A 20,104-nucleotide genomic window follows, 5' to 3' on the forward strand; every position below is an offset into this window, starting at 1 on the left:
AAATTTGTCTTATGTAAGACTATTTTCTATTACAAAAGATTTCAGGCAACTGAAAAATTTGCCCTTGTTCTTTACAGGATATATTTTCAGTACTTGGTTTGAGGCTCCTATTGAATCGAAGTGTCGGTGTAGCATGGCACGGACGTGATCAGCCTGTAACTCTGCTGAGGCATTAAGGAAGCAAAGGTTGTTTAAACAACAACTTATCCCTAATCTGCATTACCTGGATTCTGAGGCTCCCCACTGGACCTCCTGACTCTGACCAAATACAATGCTAAATTTACTTTAAACTTCAAATAGAACTTTGGACTACTGAGGGACAGTCCAGTCCTCTTTCTCCAAACCTCCGGAAGCTGTTTCTGACAAATGACAATGGCTTAAAATAAAGGAATGTAGATGACTTCAGACACAGTCATTGCCTTGTGAATCTCATCCAAACTCTTCAATAGGATTTATTTTACAATCCTGCCAAAGCTGCAGTTATCTTATCTGCAATATATTCCACCACTTCTTTTTCTTTCACAAACGTTTCCATAATTTTGCTTAAGTGTAGAGCACTACATTTACAAGCTTCTCCTTTACCAGTTTTTACTTACCCTTATTATAGATGGATAATGATAAATACATTTTTATTATTCTTATGTAATATTAAATTTTTCAGAGAAGCTAAATTCTAAGTAATTATTAGTTTTGAGCAATAAACACGTGAAATGTGCTTTTCTGTCTATGCAACAAAACTATGTGATAAGAGTTCACTTTTCAATGCTGTTAATTAAATTGCATTGTCAGCGATGTTTTATTGTACTGTGATGCTACATAGGACTAAGCCACATTGTATAATCCATTACCTGCAGTATTGGACATAGTAATTGAGTCCATGGATCCACGAGGCGTCTGTTCTAGTGGAGTGAGGGGCTCGTTGAAGCTCATGGCAGTGATGTGGTTTCTCCTTGTCAGCGGGGGTCTGCCATCTCTCTGGAATCCATGAAGACTGGTACTCCTCTTGTCAGAGAAACCCTGATTCTGGCTGGACATCTCATTGAAGCTCATCTGGGTACGGAGCTTGTTGGGTCTGAACTCATCCTGGCTGTGATGGATCCAGTTCTCATTGAATGAGTGGCCCCTAAGGGCAGCCATAGGGGTCCTCTTGGCATTGCCCTGCTCCTTCCCCCAGGAATCAGGCCTCTTGCCTGGGTTGGCAGGACTCTGGGCAGGTGGATGAGCGTTTGTGTTGGGATTGTATCCCTGCCTGGCATTACACTGACCCAGCAGGTGTATAGATGCAGGGGTTGGGGAGGGATCCCGTTTAGGGCCCTCATATGAAGCTGGGATGTAGGGTTCGTCCCTGCTCATCCACACTTGGTTAAGGCTTGGGGCTCGGCTGGGAGTGCGGCTCGGTGTACGGTTAGGTGTCCTGCTCGGAGTCTGACTGGATGAAAGGCTTAGTCGGTCCATTGGAACAGAAAGGGGATCAATTTCAGCAGACAGGCGGTCGGGCATGGGTGGAGGAGCTGACTGGCGGGGCTCTGTGCTCCGGCGATCCTGCTCAGCATTCCTGCGCTCCTTCTTGCCAATCTTGGTGCTGTGGCGGGATTCTCGAGAACGAGCACTTTGGAAAGCAGAGTCAGAGGAGTCAGACTCCTCTGGATCCTGATACATGGAAAGAAACCAGATTTGTTTGATTATAAAAATGCTTAAAGGAATGTATTTAATCAAATTGTAGTTGCTTTCAGTTTTTCATACCTGTCCAGCACTGCAGGACCGTGAGCAGAAGATCTGCCCCTGCTTTGGGAGGAATGGGCGTCCCAGCAGGGAACGCTTACAGCGAGCGCAGCAAAAACATTCCTCAGTGGCATGCCAGTGCTGCCCATCATATGTCATCTGGCCTTGGTCAATTCCTTTAATCACATAGGGGAAAAAAATCCTTTTGACCACATTCCAGAAATAAGCAGAACTACAATGTTGGTGAATGAGTATGCTCAACGATTCCAATTTCACCAGCAGATTAATCTCTTATTTCTTATTTTTATTTCCTGGAGTCAAACATTTGTGATTCTGTGCCCTTACATGATTGCTTGATTTCTAAGATAGCACGAATAAATTTCACAAGCGTTGCTCTCAGACTGGAGGAACTAATCATCCTTCACAGCTCCCATCTGGTTACAGTTTGGGGGCACTCTCTGAAACCCACTCCTTAACTGTTATCCGGGGATGATAATAACCATCCACATCTCACCGCACTGGATCCGCCTCTCTGCAGCTGTGACCCAAGAGGCTCGGAGCTGATACCAGCCACACATACATTCATTATGAGGCTGTTTGAGCTGCTGTGTTACAGTGTAGAAAGTAAAACATGTCCGTGTGTTTTGTCAACTGTACATATGTGTTATTGTAGCTGTGCTGTACCTATGTGTTCTCCACAGGCATCGCAGTACTCTGCATAAAGAGACTCGAAGCAGTTGCAGCAGTGTGGCCGTCCATCCTTCATGATGTAGCGCTGGCCCCCGAGGGTGGTCTCGCATTCGTAGCAGCAGAAGTGCTTCATGTGCCAGTGCCTTCCCTCTGCCTCAGTGCATTCATCAGCAAAGATTAACTGTGTGGTTCAGATATTACAATAGTCAGCAAACACATGCGGTAAGAACACTAAAAAAAAAACTTGGTCAGAACAGATGCTAATATTGCCTAAAATCCCATTGAGAGCTAGGCCCATGTTTGGGGTAATCTAGGATTTAACCAACACGCTGTTGTTTTTGTTCGGTACTTCATCTATGAAGGCATCTCTAAATAGTCTTTTTACTCTTTGTACTCTTTGTCACACTAATATGGTTCGGACCATCAAACAAACAAAGGTAACTTGTGGAAATAGAAAACGCAGGATTAGGTTTTAGGCTAACAAGTCACACATTTCCTTGTTCCATGGTTAAATTATGGTACCCAGAAGAACACCTCTCTAGGCTACAAAAAGCTGAATTAAGATAAATATTGTCTTTATTAAAGATGTGGTATTATGTATTTTCCAGGCACATAGTTTAATTTTTGTAGTTAATCTGGAGGAGCTGAGCGGGGAAGGCACAAGGGATGGATGCTCTGTGAGGAGGAAACTTGGCTGTAGACTGCAGCTTCAAGTGTGCAGTCTCTGCCTATTTGTGGAAATAGGTTGTGCACATCAACAACTTATCCAGAAGGTCACTAAGAGCCCAAAACAAAATAAAAAGCACTGTAGACAGAGTCAGCCTTCAGCATCAAACAATTAGAAAGAAATTAGCAAATTTGCATTCTTGGGAGACTTCTAAGGTAAATAATAATAATTAAAAACTCAGCTGACCAAAAAGAAGATGATGGCCTGTCTCAAGTTTGTGACATAAACTACTTATGCTTTCTTTATTTGATAAGAAAACTATCTGAAACATTTCAGTGTGATAAAAATAATGTGTGAGGGACAAGTACCTGTAAACTGTGTTGTACAATAATCTCTTGTCTACATTTTTATCTGCATTTTTCTTTTGTGAGGGTTTAAGAAAAACACCTCATACACACTTGAACACTTCTTATGTAAAAAAAATAAGTCATGGTGATCAGATGTATTTTAACAGGCTTTTCTTTTAAATGAAAAAAAATGACATACCATCTGTGGGTGGGACTGTTAAAAAACAGGGATCCTGTCTGTTCTGAAAAATTATGATGACTAATATCATTCAATCAGAGTGAAAAAGAGAATTAACAAGGTCAAGAAGTTTAAAGAGCTAAAAAGCATAAAGGACTGTTGTGTGTTGTGTCTTGTGCTCACTGCAACCGAATCAATGGCCAGATGGTCTACTATCTGAAGACTGAGAATGCCCATCTGCTCATGTATATATGTATAAGAAACATAACAGGCGAAACCATATACATTGACTGCACTTGTATTACTCTTCATCTAAAATGCTTAGATTTGATATATTACCTTGCAAAGGTATTCACACCCCTTGAATTTTTAAGTATTTTATTGACCAGTGTCTCCCAACCCTGGTTTTTAAACCCTACTTGTTGCAGATGTGCCTCTTTTCCAGCTTCTGCAGAGGAGGTCATGACTGCATGACCTCCTCTGCATGGCATTTAATGCTGCTAAAGCCTGTTAATCACCCAGTTAATTCAGTCAGTTGTGCAGCCTCAATGTGAGGGGTTTTGAGAACCAGGGTTGGGAACCACTGGTGTAGACCAACACAGGACAGCACAAATGATGATTTAGAATTTCTTTAGATTTAGAAATAAATTATATTTTATTTGGGTCCCCCTAAATAAAATAAACCAAATACCAATTATATTTTTAGTATAAATAGTTCATATGTCTGTAATTAATAAGTATGATAAACTCGGCTGTTCTATATAGGCTTCAGATTGTTAGAGAACTTAAGTAAACAAACAACACCAAAAGTACTAAAGAGCACTTTGTTGTAAGATTCTATATGAGATCTGGAGGGAGCTGAAGTATCAAGAGAGAACCCACTATTGCACAGGGTACAACATGCAAACTCCACTCAGAAAGAACCCATGCCAGGATTTAACAAGAGACCTACTTGCTGCAATGCAACACCACTCAACTGTAGCCTGCTTTCTGTCCTACAGATTTTTTTAAACAACATATTTGAAAACAAATCTTTGCTATGAAAACTACAAATGCTGTCCTCTTAATAAATCATCTGGGTCACAATATGTTCAGATAATTAACAGAAGAGGACTTCAACAGACTTTGGCTAGGGGAAACTACATCCCTATTTGGCATATTTAACAGAGCCATCTTTTCTCTGTAGACTGGTTCAAAACCTTTTAGATTCTGTGTAGTTTAGGCTTTCCAACCCCAAAGGGCTTTAGGCCCAGACAGGCGCACCTCATCACAGGCACAGCAGCGGGGTTTAAGCCTCTCAGAGTGGTGTCGGCCGCAGTAGATCTTCCCATCCTGAAGGAAGTAGATGAGATCCACCAGCAGCTCCTCACATGTGCAGCAGACGAAGCAAGCAGGGTGCCAACATTTTCCATGTCCCGCCCTGGCAGCAAAAACTACAATTTCCCCTCCATTTATCTGACCTCCACACTGTTGGCGAGGAAGAGGATGAAGAGAGTGCAACAGGTAGAAAAAAGGGGGAGATGGTAAGAGGAGGAAAAGAGAAATCATGAAGTTGTCTCAAAAATATATATGTAGGTAAAAATAATGAAAGTCTCGTGACTTTTTTGATTTAAAAGTCAAAATGAAGGCGAGTTCTTCTGTTTACCTTCTCACAGACCATCCCGGTCACGGTGAGGGGGAATGGACGGACGTTCCCTCTGCCTAAGTTGTCTTTTTTCCGCTGGTTGCTGAAGATCTTAAGCTCTCGTTTCTCTTCCTCGTCCAGTGCGTTGCAGTAACGTACCTGAAACATCACAGCTCATCATCATCAGGCAACATAAAAACTGCAAATACCAGACATCTTCAGCGTACACACATTAAAACAGAAAATCTGTCATTTGATGGCTGAAAGTGTATTTCACCTCATTGTCATGTGGGGGCAACTGGTGAAGCAGCTGCTTGATGCGGTACTTCTCTCCTGGGCTGTTTATGTATGGCACTTTCTCCTCTGGTAAAGAATTATAATACTGGTGCACCTAAAACAGACAAAGCAAAACCATTTAAATTCCCAATTCAATCTTGTCTGAAAGACAAGACTGATACCTATTATGTTTAACCATTTTGTAAGATGTCTGTCCACTGATACAAAGCAATATTTGCTACAATTTTTAGTTTTATCCTTGAACTCCCAATGAAGTCAGAGTCCAAGTTATCCTCCTTTCCTCTGTGCTTGAGTATCTCTCATAGCATAAGTTATATATTAGCTAGGAGGCTCATGGATAACAGAAGAGAAAAACTGAGCTGCAGGACAGAGACAGAACTGTGACTGAAGGACACTCCATAGTGGCCAATTTACATAATTTTCTAATAGAGTGGAAATTTTAAGTATTTCGAATCATAATAGGTATCACAGAAAAAGAAGCTTAATGTATGCTAACTATTCTTAGCATACAATGGTATGCAAAAGGATTTTGAAATTTTTTACATTTTCCCACATTAATAGCATGAACTTTAATGTATTTTAATGGGATTTTATCTGGCAGACTAACACAGCGGTACATTATTTTGAAGGGGAAGGATGAATTGTCTCAACATTAAGACAGTTTTAGAAACATAGTGTAGGCAATATTGTCAAGTTACAATAATTTTCCTCAACAGATACAGGGAAGCTGGTCAGACTTGATGGGAAGATGAGTGGAGGTAAAGACAAAACAATCCTGGATGAAGATCTGTTAGCTGCTGCAAAAACTCTGAGGCTGGGATGAGAGTTCACCTTTCAGCAGAACACACAGCCAGAGCAACAATGGGATAGTTCATATATATACATCAAAGTACTGGCTGAAGTCTAATTGAGAATCTATAGCAAAACTTAAAAATAATAAATTGTATAATAATAAAATTGTATTTATAGAAAATGAAATCCTTTTCCTTCTACTTCACAATTATCTACCTTTTATCAATGGTCTATCATACAAACCCTCCATAAAGGACATTGAAGTTCAAGGGCTCTGAATATGTTGTGTGCGGTTCCATTGCTTTGAATTGAATGCAAAGTAGTTTACATGTTCTGCTTTATTTCATTAATTCATGCAACAAACTCATTTACATTAATCTGAAATTACATTTAAATGAATTTAGTATGCCCTTCATGCCAACAGCACCCGTTTATGTTTCTCCCTCAATGACTGTTTTCCTCGGAGGTCAGCGTCTCGAGTTAAATGTGATTGCGCAATGAGCTCTGTGCTCCTGCAGCTGCAGACTCAACCTAGAATATAATGAGCTTCTTTAAACTTTTAACAGCTAATATTCACGTTGCTTAAAGGAAATCTCAGCATACCCATACCCTCAGCATATCCGTTGCAGTTTGAATTCATCAAGCAGGACTCGGTGTCCTTGTCCTGAACCCCCCTTGTATTTGCATGTTAGTTGGTGAAATACAGAAAACGCTGATTGGTACTAAAGAGGTAAACACTTTTGGGATGGAAAGCAATCTTGGCGCTTGTCTGATTTTAAGCAAACTGGCCTCTGAATCAAAATTGTTTGTACTCAGTCAAGTTTTTCAGATTAAGTTTACATAATCAATTTGGTGGAAAATTACTGTAAAATGAAAGGGCCTTTTTTCCCCTGCAAGGAGCAAAAAGGCACTAATACTATACTATACTATACTATACTATACTATACTATACTATACTACGCCATGCAATGCTGTGCTATACTGTACTACACTAAACTATGCTATACTGTACTACACTATGCTGTGCTATACTATACCCTACTATGCTATATTATAGTAAACTATACTATACTGTACTATAATGAAAAAGTAAGGTTTAAAAGGTAATGGTTAATTTTTTTCTGCATAACCTCCGTTCTCATGCTGGAGAACAGGTGATACACATAAATAACTAAATTAAATCTTTCTCTTGTGCATCATTAGTGATTAATTTTATAAATAATTTATCATCGTAAAAATGCCTCATGTATTTTCCTTAGCAAAATCAATTCTAAATTAGCTTAATTTATTCTCCTAGCAGAGCATGTTTGATCTCCCTAATTTAATGTTTATAAATAATGCTATAGTTATAATGAATCGTGTTCATTTCAGTTCTGATCTGTTTGCTTGTGACACAGAGCACAGAGAATAATTTGATTTAGTGCACTAAAACACGGATCAGGAAAAATTTATTCTTTTTGTGTTAGAACAAACTTTCAGAGGATCTGCTATTTTTTTTCTCTGGATTTATCTTCAAATCTTAGCTGAATGATTTGAATATGAATCAAATCATCTTCAAGCCCAGAATATGATTTGTAGATGTTTTTTGAGCTAAAAATCATGAAAAATAAGAATGCCTTTTTTATTAAAAAATTGTAGTGGACATCTCAGGTTGACCTTTCACATGCACTAACTGTGAAAGGTCACTAAATGTCCAGGTCATTTAAGGCTGACTTTAAAGTGTTGGTCAGAATATGAGTGATATTTTAAAATATTATTTAAAAATTTAGAAATACTGCATCAGTTACAATATTAAATATTAACATTTAAAATGTGAGAATACAGACTCAATTTTGAGATTTTTTTTTGACAACAGTAATTGTTGACTTTTGTTTTAGAATAAAATAATGTAGTTTAGAACAACATAGTTCTCCAATTTATTGACTTTGTACCAAGATGTTGGGCTTACATTACCCCAACTTGACTCCTGATTGGCTAATCAGCTCTTCCTGATGTCTACTCATCCAAAAGCAAATGAGTTCTGATTCCGTCAGAGAAAAAACAATCCACCAAGGAGCCTTTGTTTGGATTTCATGCTGTACAGCATGTGACTACTTTGGTGCAAAGCTGTTAAAGAAACCACATTCCCTCCACCCACCTCAGACGTGTGTGCCACGTCACTCAGTACCTTTATTTAGGAGCAATCCTGAAGCTAAAATGAGGAAGCACTAAGACATCCAATGGCCTGGATAAGAACTAATCTGTGAGTCACAAAGTGAATCAACAGCTGTTATAAAGCTGACCTGAGAGCAAGTCCGGTCTGTTCTTTGACTGAAAAAACAATGCTGGTGATGAAAGACCCAAACACAAGCAGGATAAAGGCAAAATCATGTTTCAAAATCTTTCTTGAAATGAAGCGGTGACGCTTACACACAGTGGAAATATAAGGGCTCAAGAACATAGCAGACAGGACAAAAGGATGTATAGCAAACTAAACTAAGAAGTAATTAAACTGTGGCAGTGGTTTCTGGAGAATCAGAAAGAAATGAATAAAAGACTGTAGCTTTGGATCATAGGAGCATAGATCTTGAGGAACTTGAACTGAACTTATCAATAATAGAATAGTAACTCAGAAAAAAATGTTTTTATGCCTTCTGTTTAGTGAAATCACTCCTTAACAGATTTTAGTATGGTTTAGTATCATAATAAAATTGTTTGCTGAAGAGAAGCACCAGCTTCTTACAGCTCTAGTAGGATGATGGATAAATGAATGGATGGATGGGTGGATGGATGGATGGATTCTTTACTACTTCATGTAGATTTGTTTTAATAACTTTTGTTGAATCATTATTATTCTTAATAAATAAATCTTAAGCCTGAAAACTGCACAAAGTGTTTTATAAAAATAAAACAACCCCTGGTTCTTCCTTAAATGTTTGATAAATATCACTTAATGCAAAGGTCAAGAAACAATCTTAAGATGGATTGATTTTAGAGAATGCCAAAAATGATAGATTTTTGACAGACTGAGATAGATTGCTTTATGAAACTTAATAAATCTAAGTCATCTCATGCAAGCTACTGTGTCTTTTAGTAATCAAATTATTATTAACCTAAAAGTTATGCTTGAGCAAAAGTCCAAACTTAGGAAACAAAATCTTTTAGAAAGACAATCGGAACACAGCTGAATCCTAATGATAGATTCAGTGTAGACAAATTTGGGGATTTTGATTCCTGACAGCTCAATGAGCCTTAGCACATGATTATTTCCTTTTTTAATGGCATTGTATGGAGAGACACCAGAAGTGACAGGCTTAAAAATCATTACATTCAAGTGCATTAAAAGAGAAACAGGCAGCTTCAATTGCCTCCACCTCCTGCTGGATGACAGAGGCTGCAGCCTCTTTCAGCATCCTGTCAAAAGATGGCTGACTAGAGAAAATCACTGTTATCAGGCTTCCTGTCAACTGTTAACAGAGCCCTAGGTGGCCTGTTGTATTTGTGTCTTTCTCTTACGGAACAAAGACAACATGGTTTATAGCTGAAACTGTTGAAGACATGTATGCATGTTAATGTCACACAAAGGAAAAAGACAAAAACTACAGACAAAAATAAAAACAAACTAAAGATGTAGAGATAGTTTCTACTAATTCAATTACCTTGGTCAGGCATGGCTTTAAAAGACTGTTAAGATGCAAATAGATACAAATAGGGAGCTTTAAAGTGTGCAAGCTCAGATAAACCAAATTGAATCCAATAAGATTCAAACCAACATTCACTGACTCCAATTACTTTCATTTCACTAAAATAAAGGACAGACTGAGCTCTGGCTAGCAAAAGCATAATTAAAATTTACCCACTAATGAAACATCACTAATACTTGTTTCATTCCTACAGCCGTGTTCAGACAATAAAATTGATCAGAGCTGGAAAATGTTGATTGGATCTCACATAATCAGAGGACAATGGATAAATGGATGGATGGAAGGACAGGTTGATAAAAGTCCTCAAAGCACGATGCCTGATCAGTACAGCTTTACATTGAACTGTGGCTTCAACTCAGTTTCTGTCCCTCAACCTAGACTTATTATTCTTAATAATTACTTATTTGTGATTTCTTATTCTTAGTTTAAGTAACTTTTAAAACTGATGTTGAAGGGAGCCTGTGGAGTACAAATTTCATTGCCATATTTTCTTTTTCTGAGCATATGACAATATAGTTATTTCTATGTTTAGCTATTTCTCCCTTGGCCACTGAGTGTGTTCTTTGACAATCTGGAACATCTTGAGGAAGTGATTTTTCCAACAATGGAACTTTGTGGGCACTTATTGCAGATCGCTTGGCTTCTCAAAGAGTTGCCTATATTACAAAACTGGCAATGGAGCTTTTTTGACCATTACAGAGTTTTTGCCATTTCAGGCTATCCTTTGATCCATTGTAGTGCTTTTCCATTTTCCTCCACCTCTTTCTGGTTTGGTTTCCATTATAAAACATTGTAGATCATTTTCACTGAGGTGCCTATCATTTCCCCCCTCTTAAATAATTTTTTAATCATAGTTCACTGTTCTTAACAATGTGTGAAATGGCCCATTTTATCCACATTTTCCCCTTCAGACTATTACTCTGTCTGGCACAAAATTTTCCTACATATAAATTTGGTTTTAAACTTGTTAGCTGAAAAATGTCCCTTCAATTATTTTTCAATAAAATGTCTGATATTTCAGTCCCAGTGATTGTCCTGGATGTCATCCCGGCCCTTTCTCTTCTTCCTATTCTAACCTAAAGAAGATATAATACACACAAGGTGAAATAAAACAACCAGGATGTGTTTTTTTCTCTTTTGGTCAAACAATTCTGTTTACAGCTTCAGATTATGAGGAAAGTGTTGCAAATTAGATAAACCAGATTAATAAATAATTTTCATTGCTTTGGCTTAATTCATATGGTCTGTGTGTTCAGAATGAAAAACAGCAATAACTAATGAAGCATTAAGCGTAAAATGCAGCTTGAATATCATGGAGCTCCTACCTGCTCAGGGTTGAGGCCTGGGGGAACCCAGGCGTACTCTTCCAGAGCACAACCGGAGTCATCGTCGGAGGTGGAGTTCCTCTGGAAGTCATACATCAGCTTGGTGATGGTCTTTTCCATCTCCAGAGACATGGCTGTCACAACATGCTCTTTCACACACAACCGTTTAGTGGACACAGGTATTCCTGTGGAGGCAATAGACAGGAGCGTGTCACTCAAAAATTACAAAATAAATGCATCAGAGTGAGAAATAAGGTGGAGGATCTAAAGCGTTTCTGCTCTCCTCACTGAGAAATCTTTCTGTTGATGTTATGATGACAGATGACTGGTCTTATTTGTGCCTCATTGTTTCATCTATTCTCCCGTCAGTGATCACATAACTCCTTCACCGTCTAATCTCAGAACATAAATTACTCCTGCAGGAGGATCAGGAGGAGAGGACACCTCCTCACAAAGATCCCAACAGCTCCTTGGGAAACCCTTTTCATCATGTAAAACTGGTATTTTACCTTATTAAAAAGAAAATAAATAATTTACATGAGCTGTTTTAAAGTGATGGCTCTAAAATGTTTCCTTTCAGAAAAAGGCTCCTAACTTGACTTCTCTCTTCTTTTGTGACTGCCTTTATTTCTTCTGCTAGTATCTGTGGTGGTGGGGACATAATTGTGAAATGTAAAGTTGAAAATCTAAATTTAGAAAATAACTTAGTTTACTATAGGTATATTTATTCTGATGTTTTCTTTTTTTTTTGGTTTATCATCAAAAGTATTTAGACCCCTTTAATTCTTTCCTGTAATGTAACAATTTCATACGTTTAAGTCTTATTTAAGGGTTTTATACTACAAACAAAAGCAAAATTGGTAACTATGAAATGAAAGATTTTCAAAAGGATTTACAATTCAAAATCTGGAAATGCATTTGTATTCTGACCCCTGGTTGTTTATAGTAAATTTCTACCAACTTTGCATACAAGAAACTGAGAGATTATTCCATTCATCTTTGCATTTCTGACCAGCAATTTATAAGTCATGCCACATATTGTTGTATTTAGCTCTCAACTCTAACTGAGTTATTTGAACAAATAAATATGCTGTAATCTAAACCACCACATAACTCTGGTTGTTTGTTTAGAGTCTTTCTCCTGCTTGAAGGAGAACCTTTATCCCAGTCTCATGTCTTGTTTAACATTTATTAGTTTTTCTTCTGTTATTACGCTGTGTCTAGCTCCTTCTGTCTACCCATCAACTCTGACCGATCCTCCTGTCTGTGCCGAAGCATCAGTACATTATCATGTTTCCCCTCCATATTTCAGGGATGAAATAGAGTGTTCAGGATGAGTTGCAGGGTTAATTTTCTAACATATGTAGGGTTTTCCATGTACGACAAATAAAGGTTCTGGCAATTTGCTGACAGGACTTTTTTCAACAATGGCAATTTTCCTTGTCACTCTTGTATAAACGCCAGACTCGAGGACTGTAATGCTGTGAATATTGATTTTTGGTTAAGATGTTGCAGACTGTGGTAAAAATACTCTTCTATGCTGAAGAGGATCAAATGAAAAAAGCCTTGTCATTCACTACGCAATTTCTGCCTCCCTCACTAAATGTGCACAACTTGTGATTCCGTGGCAACATGAGACATTCTGATTGTGTTATAGCCTGTAAGTCGGCTTCAATTGGTGCCATAATTAACCTGCAGACATAATATATTCAGCGAGAATGAATACATGGATATCATCACGAAAAGAATCAGTGGAAAGGTTGCAGATTTCTTTTTCTCAGCTGAAACAGATTAGGTGTTCACAATGTGTTACCATAGTGATTTCTCTAGATTCAAATAAAGACACCTTTTCAGCTCAAAGCTCTTTAGGTTGAAAATATTACCTTAAAAATGCTTCTCTCTGCACCCTGGGCATCAGAATCACAATGGCAGGTCCCAGATATAAACACATCCAGTCAAAAAGGGCATGATTCAATCTGGATTCTTATTTGGAAATATATTTTAAGCTTTCCAACATAGATAAGGAGTAACATTTCCCTGGTTTCCATTGAGTTCCCACAAAAAAGACGTGTGATATCACCCCGAAATATAACCCTAAAGCTTGCAGCACAATCTAATTTATCTTTAGATGATCAGTTTGCTTTTCTCCTCCTCCTTCTTTCTGTCTGAGGAGAACAGATGCACACATTACTGACTTATGAATAATTAACAGGAGTAGGCATTGCCTCCACCACCAAAGTATGAAAATGACATGCAACTCATTTTCCAGGCAACAGGAATATTTAGTGAACCAAGATCGAACACGAGATTGAGTCGTGTTTACCTCTTGTTGGTTGTTAATTTAATAGCCGCTGAGTGAATAGATATTAGAAGATCATTGGAATGAAAACGTAGCATCATCAGTATTATGCATGACTTAACATTTGAAAGAGATCGTTTAACTTCAGGTTGTTGAATGTCATCGGAGAGCGCGATCAGACATGTCAGTGCAGAAAACCCAGCAGCAGACGAGGCCTTTGTTATGTCTGCGGGTCACGTATCGAGGTCTTTGCAGTTCACTGACTGAAACAACAGCAGATGATGGCAGGTGAGAAACTGTGAACAGGGCCTGACATCCGCGAATCAAAAGGATTTCTCTCAAAACTAGCAGACAGCTCCTCTCTGTTATAGTTTCAGGCAATAACACTATTTCCTAAAGATTAGAAATCAGAGTGGGGGCTTGTAGGGGGTAGCGGCTTAAGCTGTGGCCAAGAAACAGAAGACATCTGAACAGACTGAGTCAGTGAGTCAGCCTCTATCCCAGCAGATCTAGATTTTCTTTATTTCTCTAAGATGAGGGTTGCTGATTTCTTTGTGAAGATGGATCACAGGAGAGTAACCTTGAGCGTCTAGCCTGGCCTGAGGCTCTTTGTCATTAGTGCACAGAGACTGAGTGAGTAGACATCAGTTCAAGCATGACTTACTGTGATGGCATGGAATGAGATCAGGGGTAAAATACTGGAAAGCCTGAAAGCAAGTACTAACTACACTCTGGCACTGACAATATCAGGGTGAAAATGCCATTTGTTTTGCATTATGGTGTGCTTCTGAGGCCAACAGATTCTCAGCCCCTTTTCTCTTTATCTTTATCACAAGCTCATCTAGTTAAACAAGAAGCATGAAGGTAACTTGCCACTACAGCAGTCTTTCACCTATTTTATTATCTGAGCTCTTAGAAATGATATTTATCTACATATATTGTATTACTTATCACTACCAGAAGAAAAAAAAAACTATCATTGGAAAATAACAAACTCTAATTGACAAAAACTGATCGCACAAATGGGATTATTAAATTGGATATTCAAACTAATTTTCCTTTATAAATTCTTGCTTCCTGTTAAGAAGAGGTTGTTTCTTTCCACTGCCTCCACATGCTTTCTAGGGAAGAAAATTACTGCTAAGTAAATTATCTCATTCAATCTGCTGGACTTATTTTATTATTATAATTTTAAGAAAACTACATTTAAATATAACTTTGACTGCATTGAAGTAGGACTGAATTCAATTAAATATAACAGAATTTAGATCTGTCTGAGTTGTATTGATTTCATCTGATTATATGCTTGTAGAAATGGATGAATGAATGGATGGGTAGATTGATAAATTACATCTAATAAATACGCACAGTTCTGTTTCTGGAAACATTGCATAACTACAAACAATCGTTATTGGAGAAATGGTTGGTTATGGCCAACATGATCATGGAGAAAATGCTGACATTCAACAGACAGTGACTGCAGGCTTAGCAAAAACTGGTTGTTGATGGAGTATACATCTCCAAACCTATTAATGAATGTTAAATGAAAGGAAAAAAGGTGGTAGAAAAATATGTTGCCTTGAAGGAATTGTGAAGCAAGGTTTATTCAATATTTTGGGTGAGATTTTAAATTTTGTTTACAGAGGAACTCAGCTGGGTTGCGAAGCTACAATTGAGCTACAATTAAGATCTCACAATTGTGCTTTGAACTTCAGAAATGATCATCTCACTCTAACTTCAAATCACAAAGACTGTCTTTAGCACATACTGCCCAAGCCAACCAAAGTCTGGAATAATAAAAAGAGGAGTTATACTTTGTGACATGGTTTACACTAGCAATGTGTGCCACCAGCAAAACACTTTAATGCTTCCATTAATCTGAATTTAATGAAACTCCAAACACAATCCAAGTGTAGAGAGGTTAATGGATTGAAATGAATGCAATGTTCATCCTCTTTCTCTATTGCATAGCCATAGAAAATTCACAGAGAAGGCTGTGGCATGTTCTCCGCAAACACTTTGAGGAGATGACAGCATCACTGTTTGCACCAGTGCTCAAATTAATGGTCCCCTTGCATTCCGCCTATTAAGATGTACTGTAAGTCTCCGCTGTGCATTGTTAAACAGAGACAGCTTCCGTGCCCGGCAGCTCCAAAGCAACGTGTCATCCTCACACTCAAACTTTTGACTGAACAGTCACATTGTACAGAAGGCCACTGATGAGTGTGACTTTTTGACGTAATACACACTCACAAGCACGACCGGTTTGTCACAAACACACTCCTCTGTTCTTACCCAGCAACTCACGCAGAGGGAGGCAAGTTGTGAATTTCTACTTCCTGGAGGGGGCTAATTTTGGGAAATTCTTTTTGACAGATGGATTATAACGCTGAGGGGAAAAGAACAATATTGCACTTGTAAAGGTTTATTTATGGTGTTGTTCATGGAGCTGGAGTGAGATGTTGTTTGGTTTCTTGTTTGCTTTAGTTGAGTGTATGAAAGTAACTACAGGTTTTATATTTTAGGAAATTAAAGGTTTATTGCCGTATACAGAAACTGACAAAGCTGGACAGCATCCAGTGATTTCATGACTTATCAGTACAGTTTTACATTAGCTCACACAAGTTAATAAAATCACTTTATGAGATCTAATGAAATGAAAAGCTTTAGACTTTAGGATTTTTTGTTCAATTGAGTAACCTTTTGCAGGATTCTGTTTTTTTTCTGGGACTTTCTCCCTTTGTTGCTTCCACAGGAGGAACCAAAGGCAAATCAGATAACAAGGGTTGAAAGTTACCCCAGAGGCTGCCCCACTAGAGAAGGAGTACTTTCTGAGAGGATCCTGAACCAAGGATGAAGTCCTGTGATGGAAAGGTATTGATTGGTTTTTTTCCTCATGGAATATTCCTAATATTTTGATTCAGCCACCCCTGTGCATAAACTCCTCATTTTTCCCCCACTAAATGTTTAAATCCAGCCACTCATGTTCAAAATCAGCAGTTTCCAGTGTTTTCTTTCAAAAAAAAAAAAAAATCAAATGAATTATCCATACTAGAAACTTTAATTAAATGATGTGTGTGAAGTTTGGACTTCTGATTTCAAAATCTGTAAAATGGGAGATAATAAGTCTAACGATGTAAGTTGATAATATACTATTGATAATATTTGCAATGTTTTTTTCCAATTGATTAAAAACACATTTAATAGATCTACAGTGTGAATGAAACAAACTAGTAAAGCAGCTGCATGGTTACAATGTTGTTTCCTTAAAACACATCTCAGTCTTTAATTTTTACATATCTCTGAATGATACTAATTTCCGGTCAGTCTGAAGCAATTTTAACTTATCTGCAAAGTGGAACCAGTTATTAAAGGCATTTTTTCATGTAAGGCATACATTTCAGCTTAGAGTCAAGAATGTAGAAAACTGTGACCTGTTGTCTCTATTTAAAAAAAGTAAAGACAAAAGTCTGCCTCAGTGAAGTTCATAATAAAGTTTAATAAACTTACACCTTGCTGTACATATTTGGAGTGACTACATAAGTTAGAAAGTGTAATCGTTGCAACAGAGTCATTAGCTACAGTTATATTGTTGATGATCTTGTCTTTATTTATCTGACTGAACCTAGACTTTACCACTTTTCCCTGGACAGAGTTTACTTTACATTGTCGAAGTGTATAGCTAGGTCAAGTCAAAGTTGTTTGTATAACACATTTCAGCAACAAGGCAGATGTTAAATACCATCATCATATCAAGAGTAATGATTATCAAACATTGACTGAAGACTAAAATGAATCAATGTTCCAGTCATTATTAATCAAAGGAAGCTCAAAAGCAATGAGGTTTTAGTTTTGATCTAAAGGAACTTAGTGCCTCAGGATCTTTGCCAAAGTTTGTTCCAGATTTGTGGTGCATAAAACCTGAATGCTTCACACATCTTGTAACTTACAACTATAGCACACCATCCCCCACAGATTTTACTCAACGTCAAACCTCTATGAACACGATGAGCGACTAAATCGATACAGCAATGCACCCTCAAAGGACTAAAGTAAACTTTGATAGAATTTAGAAGTTAGTGTCAGGCTCTATGTTTCTGTTCATGTTTATTGGCTTAGTGCACAAAATCAGTCGTGTTTAATTTGGATTTGCACGCTGACCATGAAATGATCTTTTACTGTCACCTCCTCTTCTGTCATCCTCCTTAGTAGGGGTGTAAGAAGGCAAGAAGATGCATGAAGAGAGCTCATAAAAAGCAACAGCAGGCATTTAACAAAATGAGACAACATCAAATAGACCTGACAAGTGGCACAGCTGCATTGCCAGCCTACTGCCGTATTTTATGATCTGTCAGATGTGCAGTAACGCTAATGGTGACAACTTATTTATGTACTTTTAATTTCATTTAAAGCATGAAATGATGCGTCACGGCCTTTTTATATGTTACAGCTGCCAAGAAGATTTCAACACAGTGGGTCTTCATTCACCCCTCTCCTCTTCTCTAACTAAGCCATTTTTAAGGTGTTGCACTCATATTAAAATCAAGGTATCAGGCGAAACAGAAAGCAGAAGAGACAATGAAGCAGGAAAAGAAAAAATGTAAAACTGACACTTGTTTGTGAAAGGAGGAACATGTGGGATTAAGTGACATCTAGTGGCCAAATTGTAGAATGCAAACAACTAAACTTGTTTCCCTCTAAGCTCAGAGGATAATTATTGAAAATGTTGAAAGTTATTTTGTTTATAAGGAGCTTCCTTGAAAATACTGCAGTGTAAACAGCCATAGGACAGGTGCCATACCACTGCAAGGAAGATCCAGGAAAAAAAAGAAACATCTCAATACCCTGAAGTGTTCATGTTTGACATTTGTGTTGCGATTGATGAAGTGTTGGGGCAACATGCTTCTGCTCTCCTGTATAGCAAATATGGGTATCCTCCCATAACTGCTCTTCTTGAAAGATCAAAAACAGGACAAGCTGTCCTTTAGTTAAATGCTGTATGATGAATTCTGTCTAGCATAAAAGTCTGGGGTAATTTTGGGTTAGTTGTAGAGAACCACAGCTCAGCTTTGGAAAATCTATAAACAGTTAAACAAGTTCTTGACATTTGGAAGAAGGAGGCTCTTCTCAGAAGAACCTAACCAATTCTTGAAGCAGTCAGAAGGTAAAGATTGCTGATAAATTAAAGCTTTTATCTTGCAAAACTATAACATTGTTAATCATATCAAGATCAAAAAGCTGTTTGTGTTTGCGCTAATATAGCGTAATTTTGACTCTTCGTCCTGGTTTAGTGGTTTGTCAGGCAAATTAAAACATAAACTAGAGGTCTTAAAAAACATAATCTTTTAATAAATGTTGCCTATAGGGCTCATATTAGAGAGGATGATAGCAGAAAAAATAGATTGTTAAAGGTACTAAAATATCCTACCTGAGCAGTCTAGTTTAACATTAGCATAATAATCAAGAAAACTAATACTAGAACCTCTTTCTTTTATACAGTACATGCATTTTATTGTAGAATGAATAGTATGTTGGGATCAAGTCTCAATGTTTTAAAGGGCCCATCTCTCACAAATTAATGGTGCTACATTAAAAGGTGTAGGAAACATACTCAAATATACATATAAACACTAACTCTTATGCCTCATAATTTATAAATTGCATAAGCCCTGTTTTTGAATTTCTCTACTGCACATAGAGCAATTATACTTTATATTATAAAGTATATACTACACTTTTTATGCAATCTTACTTTTTTGTTTACTTTGTCATTTTGCGTGTCTCAATTCTTGACAGATTTATGCAAGAACATCGTACATAAAAATGTTTTATCATGTTCCTTTTATTTCATAATTATGCACTACTGGGTGTTGGCTATCATAAAATCTAATGAAAAATATTATAATTGTGATTGTATAAAATATGAAGAAGTTGAAGGGCTGTGAGTATGTTTGTAATAATCTAGACTTGAGGTTCCTGGATTCCTTGACTATGCATCATAATTATGTGACTTAAAATTTACTTTGTACTTATATTACAAAGGAAAGAACCAGTTTCAGTAAAGCCTCTCATTGTTAAAATTAGAAATTAAAAAGAAATCTCTTTTTGGCCACTTTACAAAAAGTGCCTGATACCTTTAAAGATGCATTCAATTTGAGAAAAATCCAATTTTGTTTCCTTATATCTGACACTGATGAAAGCAATTTCAGTCAGGTGCAGTGACTTGTACATGGAAGAGGAGACAGCTCATCTGAAGTGATCTAAGTGAGGCAGCAGCCATCTAACCATCTAACTGTGGGTCAGTTGAAGAAAAAAAAATACCCTGTGAGCTACCATGGCAACCGATGATTGGTGTGCAAAGTCTTGAACAACAGTCATCCACGAGTATCTGCAGAAATGTGTGACTTTATTGATGTAACACAAACGTACAAGCAACGAAACAAACCTGAAAGTAATAGCTCTTATTTCTAGCCATCATCT

The 20,104-nt window shown here is 37.5% G+C and overlaps 1 protein-coding gene across 1 annotated transcript in view; it reads right to left on the reverse strand.

Annotated features, from left to right (window-relative positions):
* Positions 1-20,104, reverse strand: part of prickle2a (prickle homolog 2a) — a 50,122-nt gene that overhangs the window by 2,311 nt on the left and 27,707 nt on the right. The window contains exons 2-8 of the mRNA XM_028025181.1: positions 11,326-11,510; positions 5,506-5,619; positions 5,250-5,387; positions 4,868-5,071; positions 2,407-2,593; positions 1,744-1,898; positions 849-1,650 (exon numbers count right to left, since the gene is read on the reverse strand). Coding sequence (XP_027880982.1) covers positions 849-1,650; positions 1,744-1,898; positions 2,407-2,593; positions 4,868-5,071; positions 5,250-5,387; positions 5,506-5,619; positions 11,326-11,457 — 1,732 coding nt within the window. The 5' untranslated portion in view covers positions 11,458-11,510. The remainder of the gene's footprint in view (positions 1-848; positions 1,651-1,743; positions 1,899-2,406; positions 2,594-4,867; positions 5,072-5,249; positions 5,388-5,505; positions 5,620-11,325; positions 11,511-20,104) is intronic.

Source organism: Xiphophorus couchianus, chromosome 1, assembly GCF_001444195.1.
Source record: "Xiphophorus couchianus chromosome 1, X_couchianus-1.0, whole genome shotgun sequence".
Lineage (NCBI taxonomy): Eukaryota > Metazoa > Chordata > Actinopteri > Cyprinodontiformes > Poeciliidae > Xiphophorus > Xiphophorus couchianus.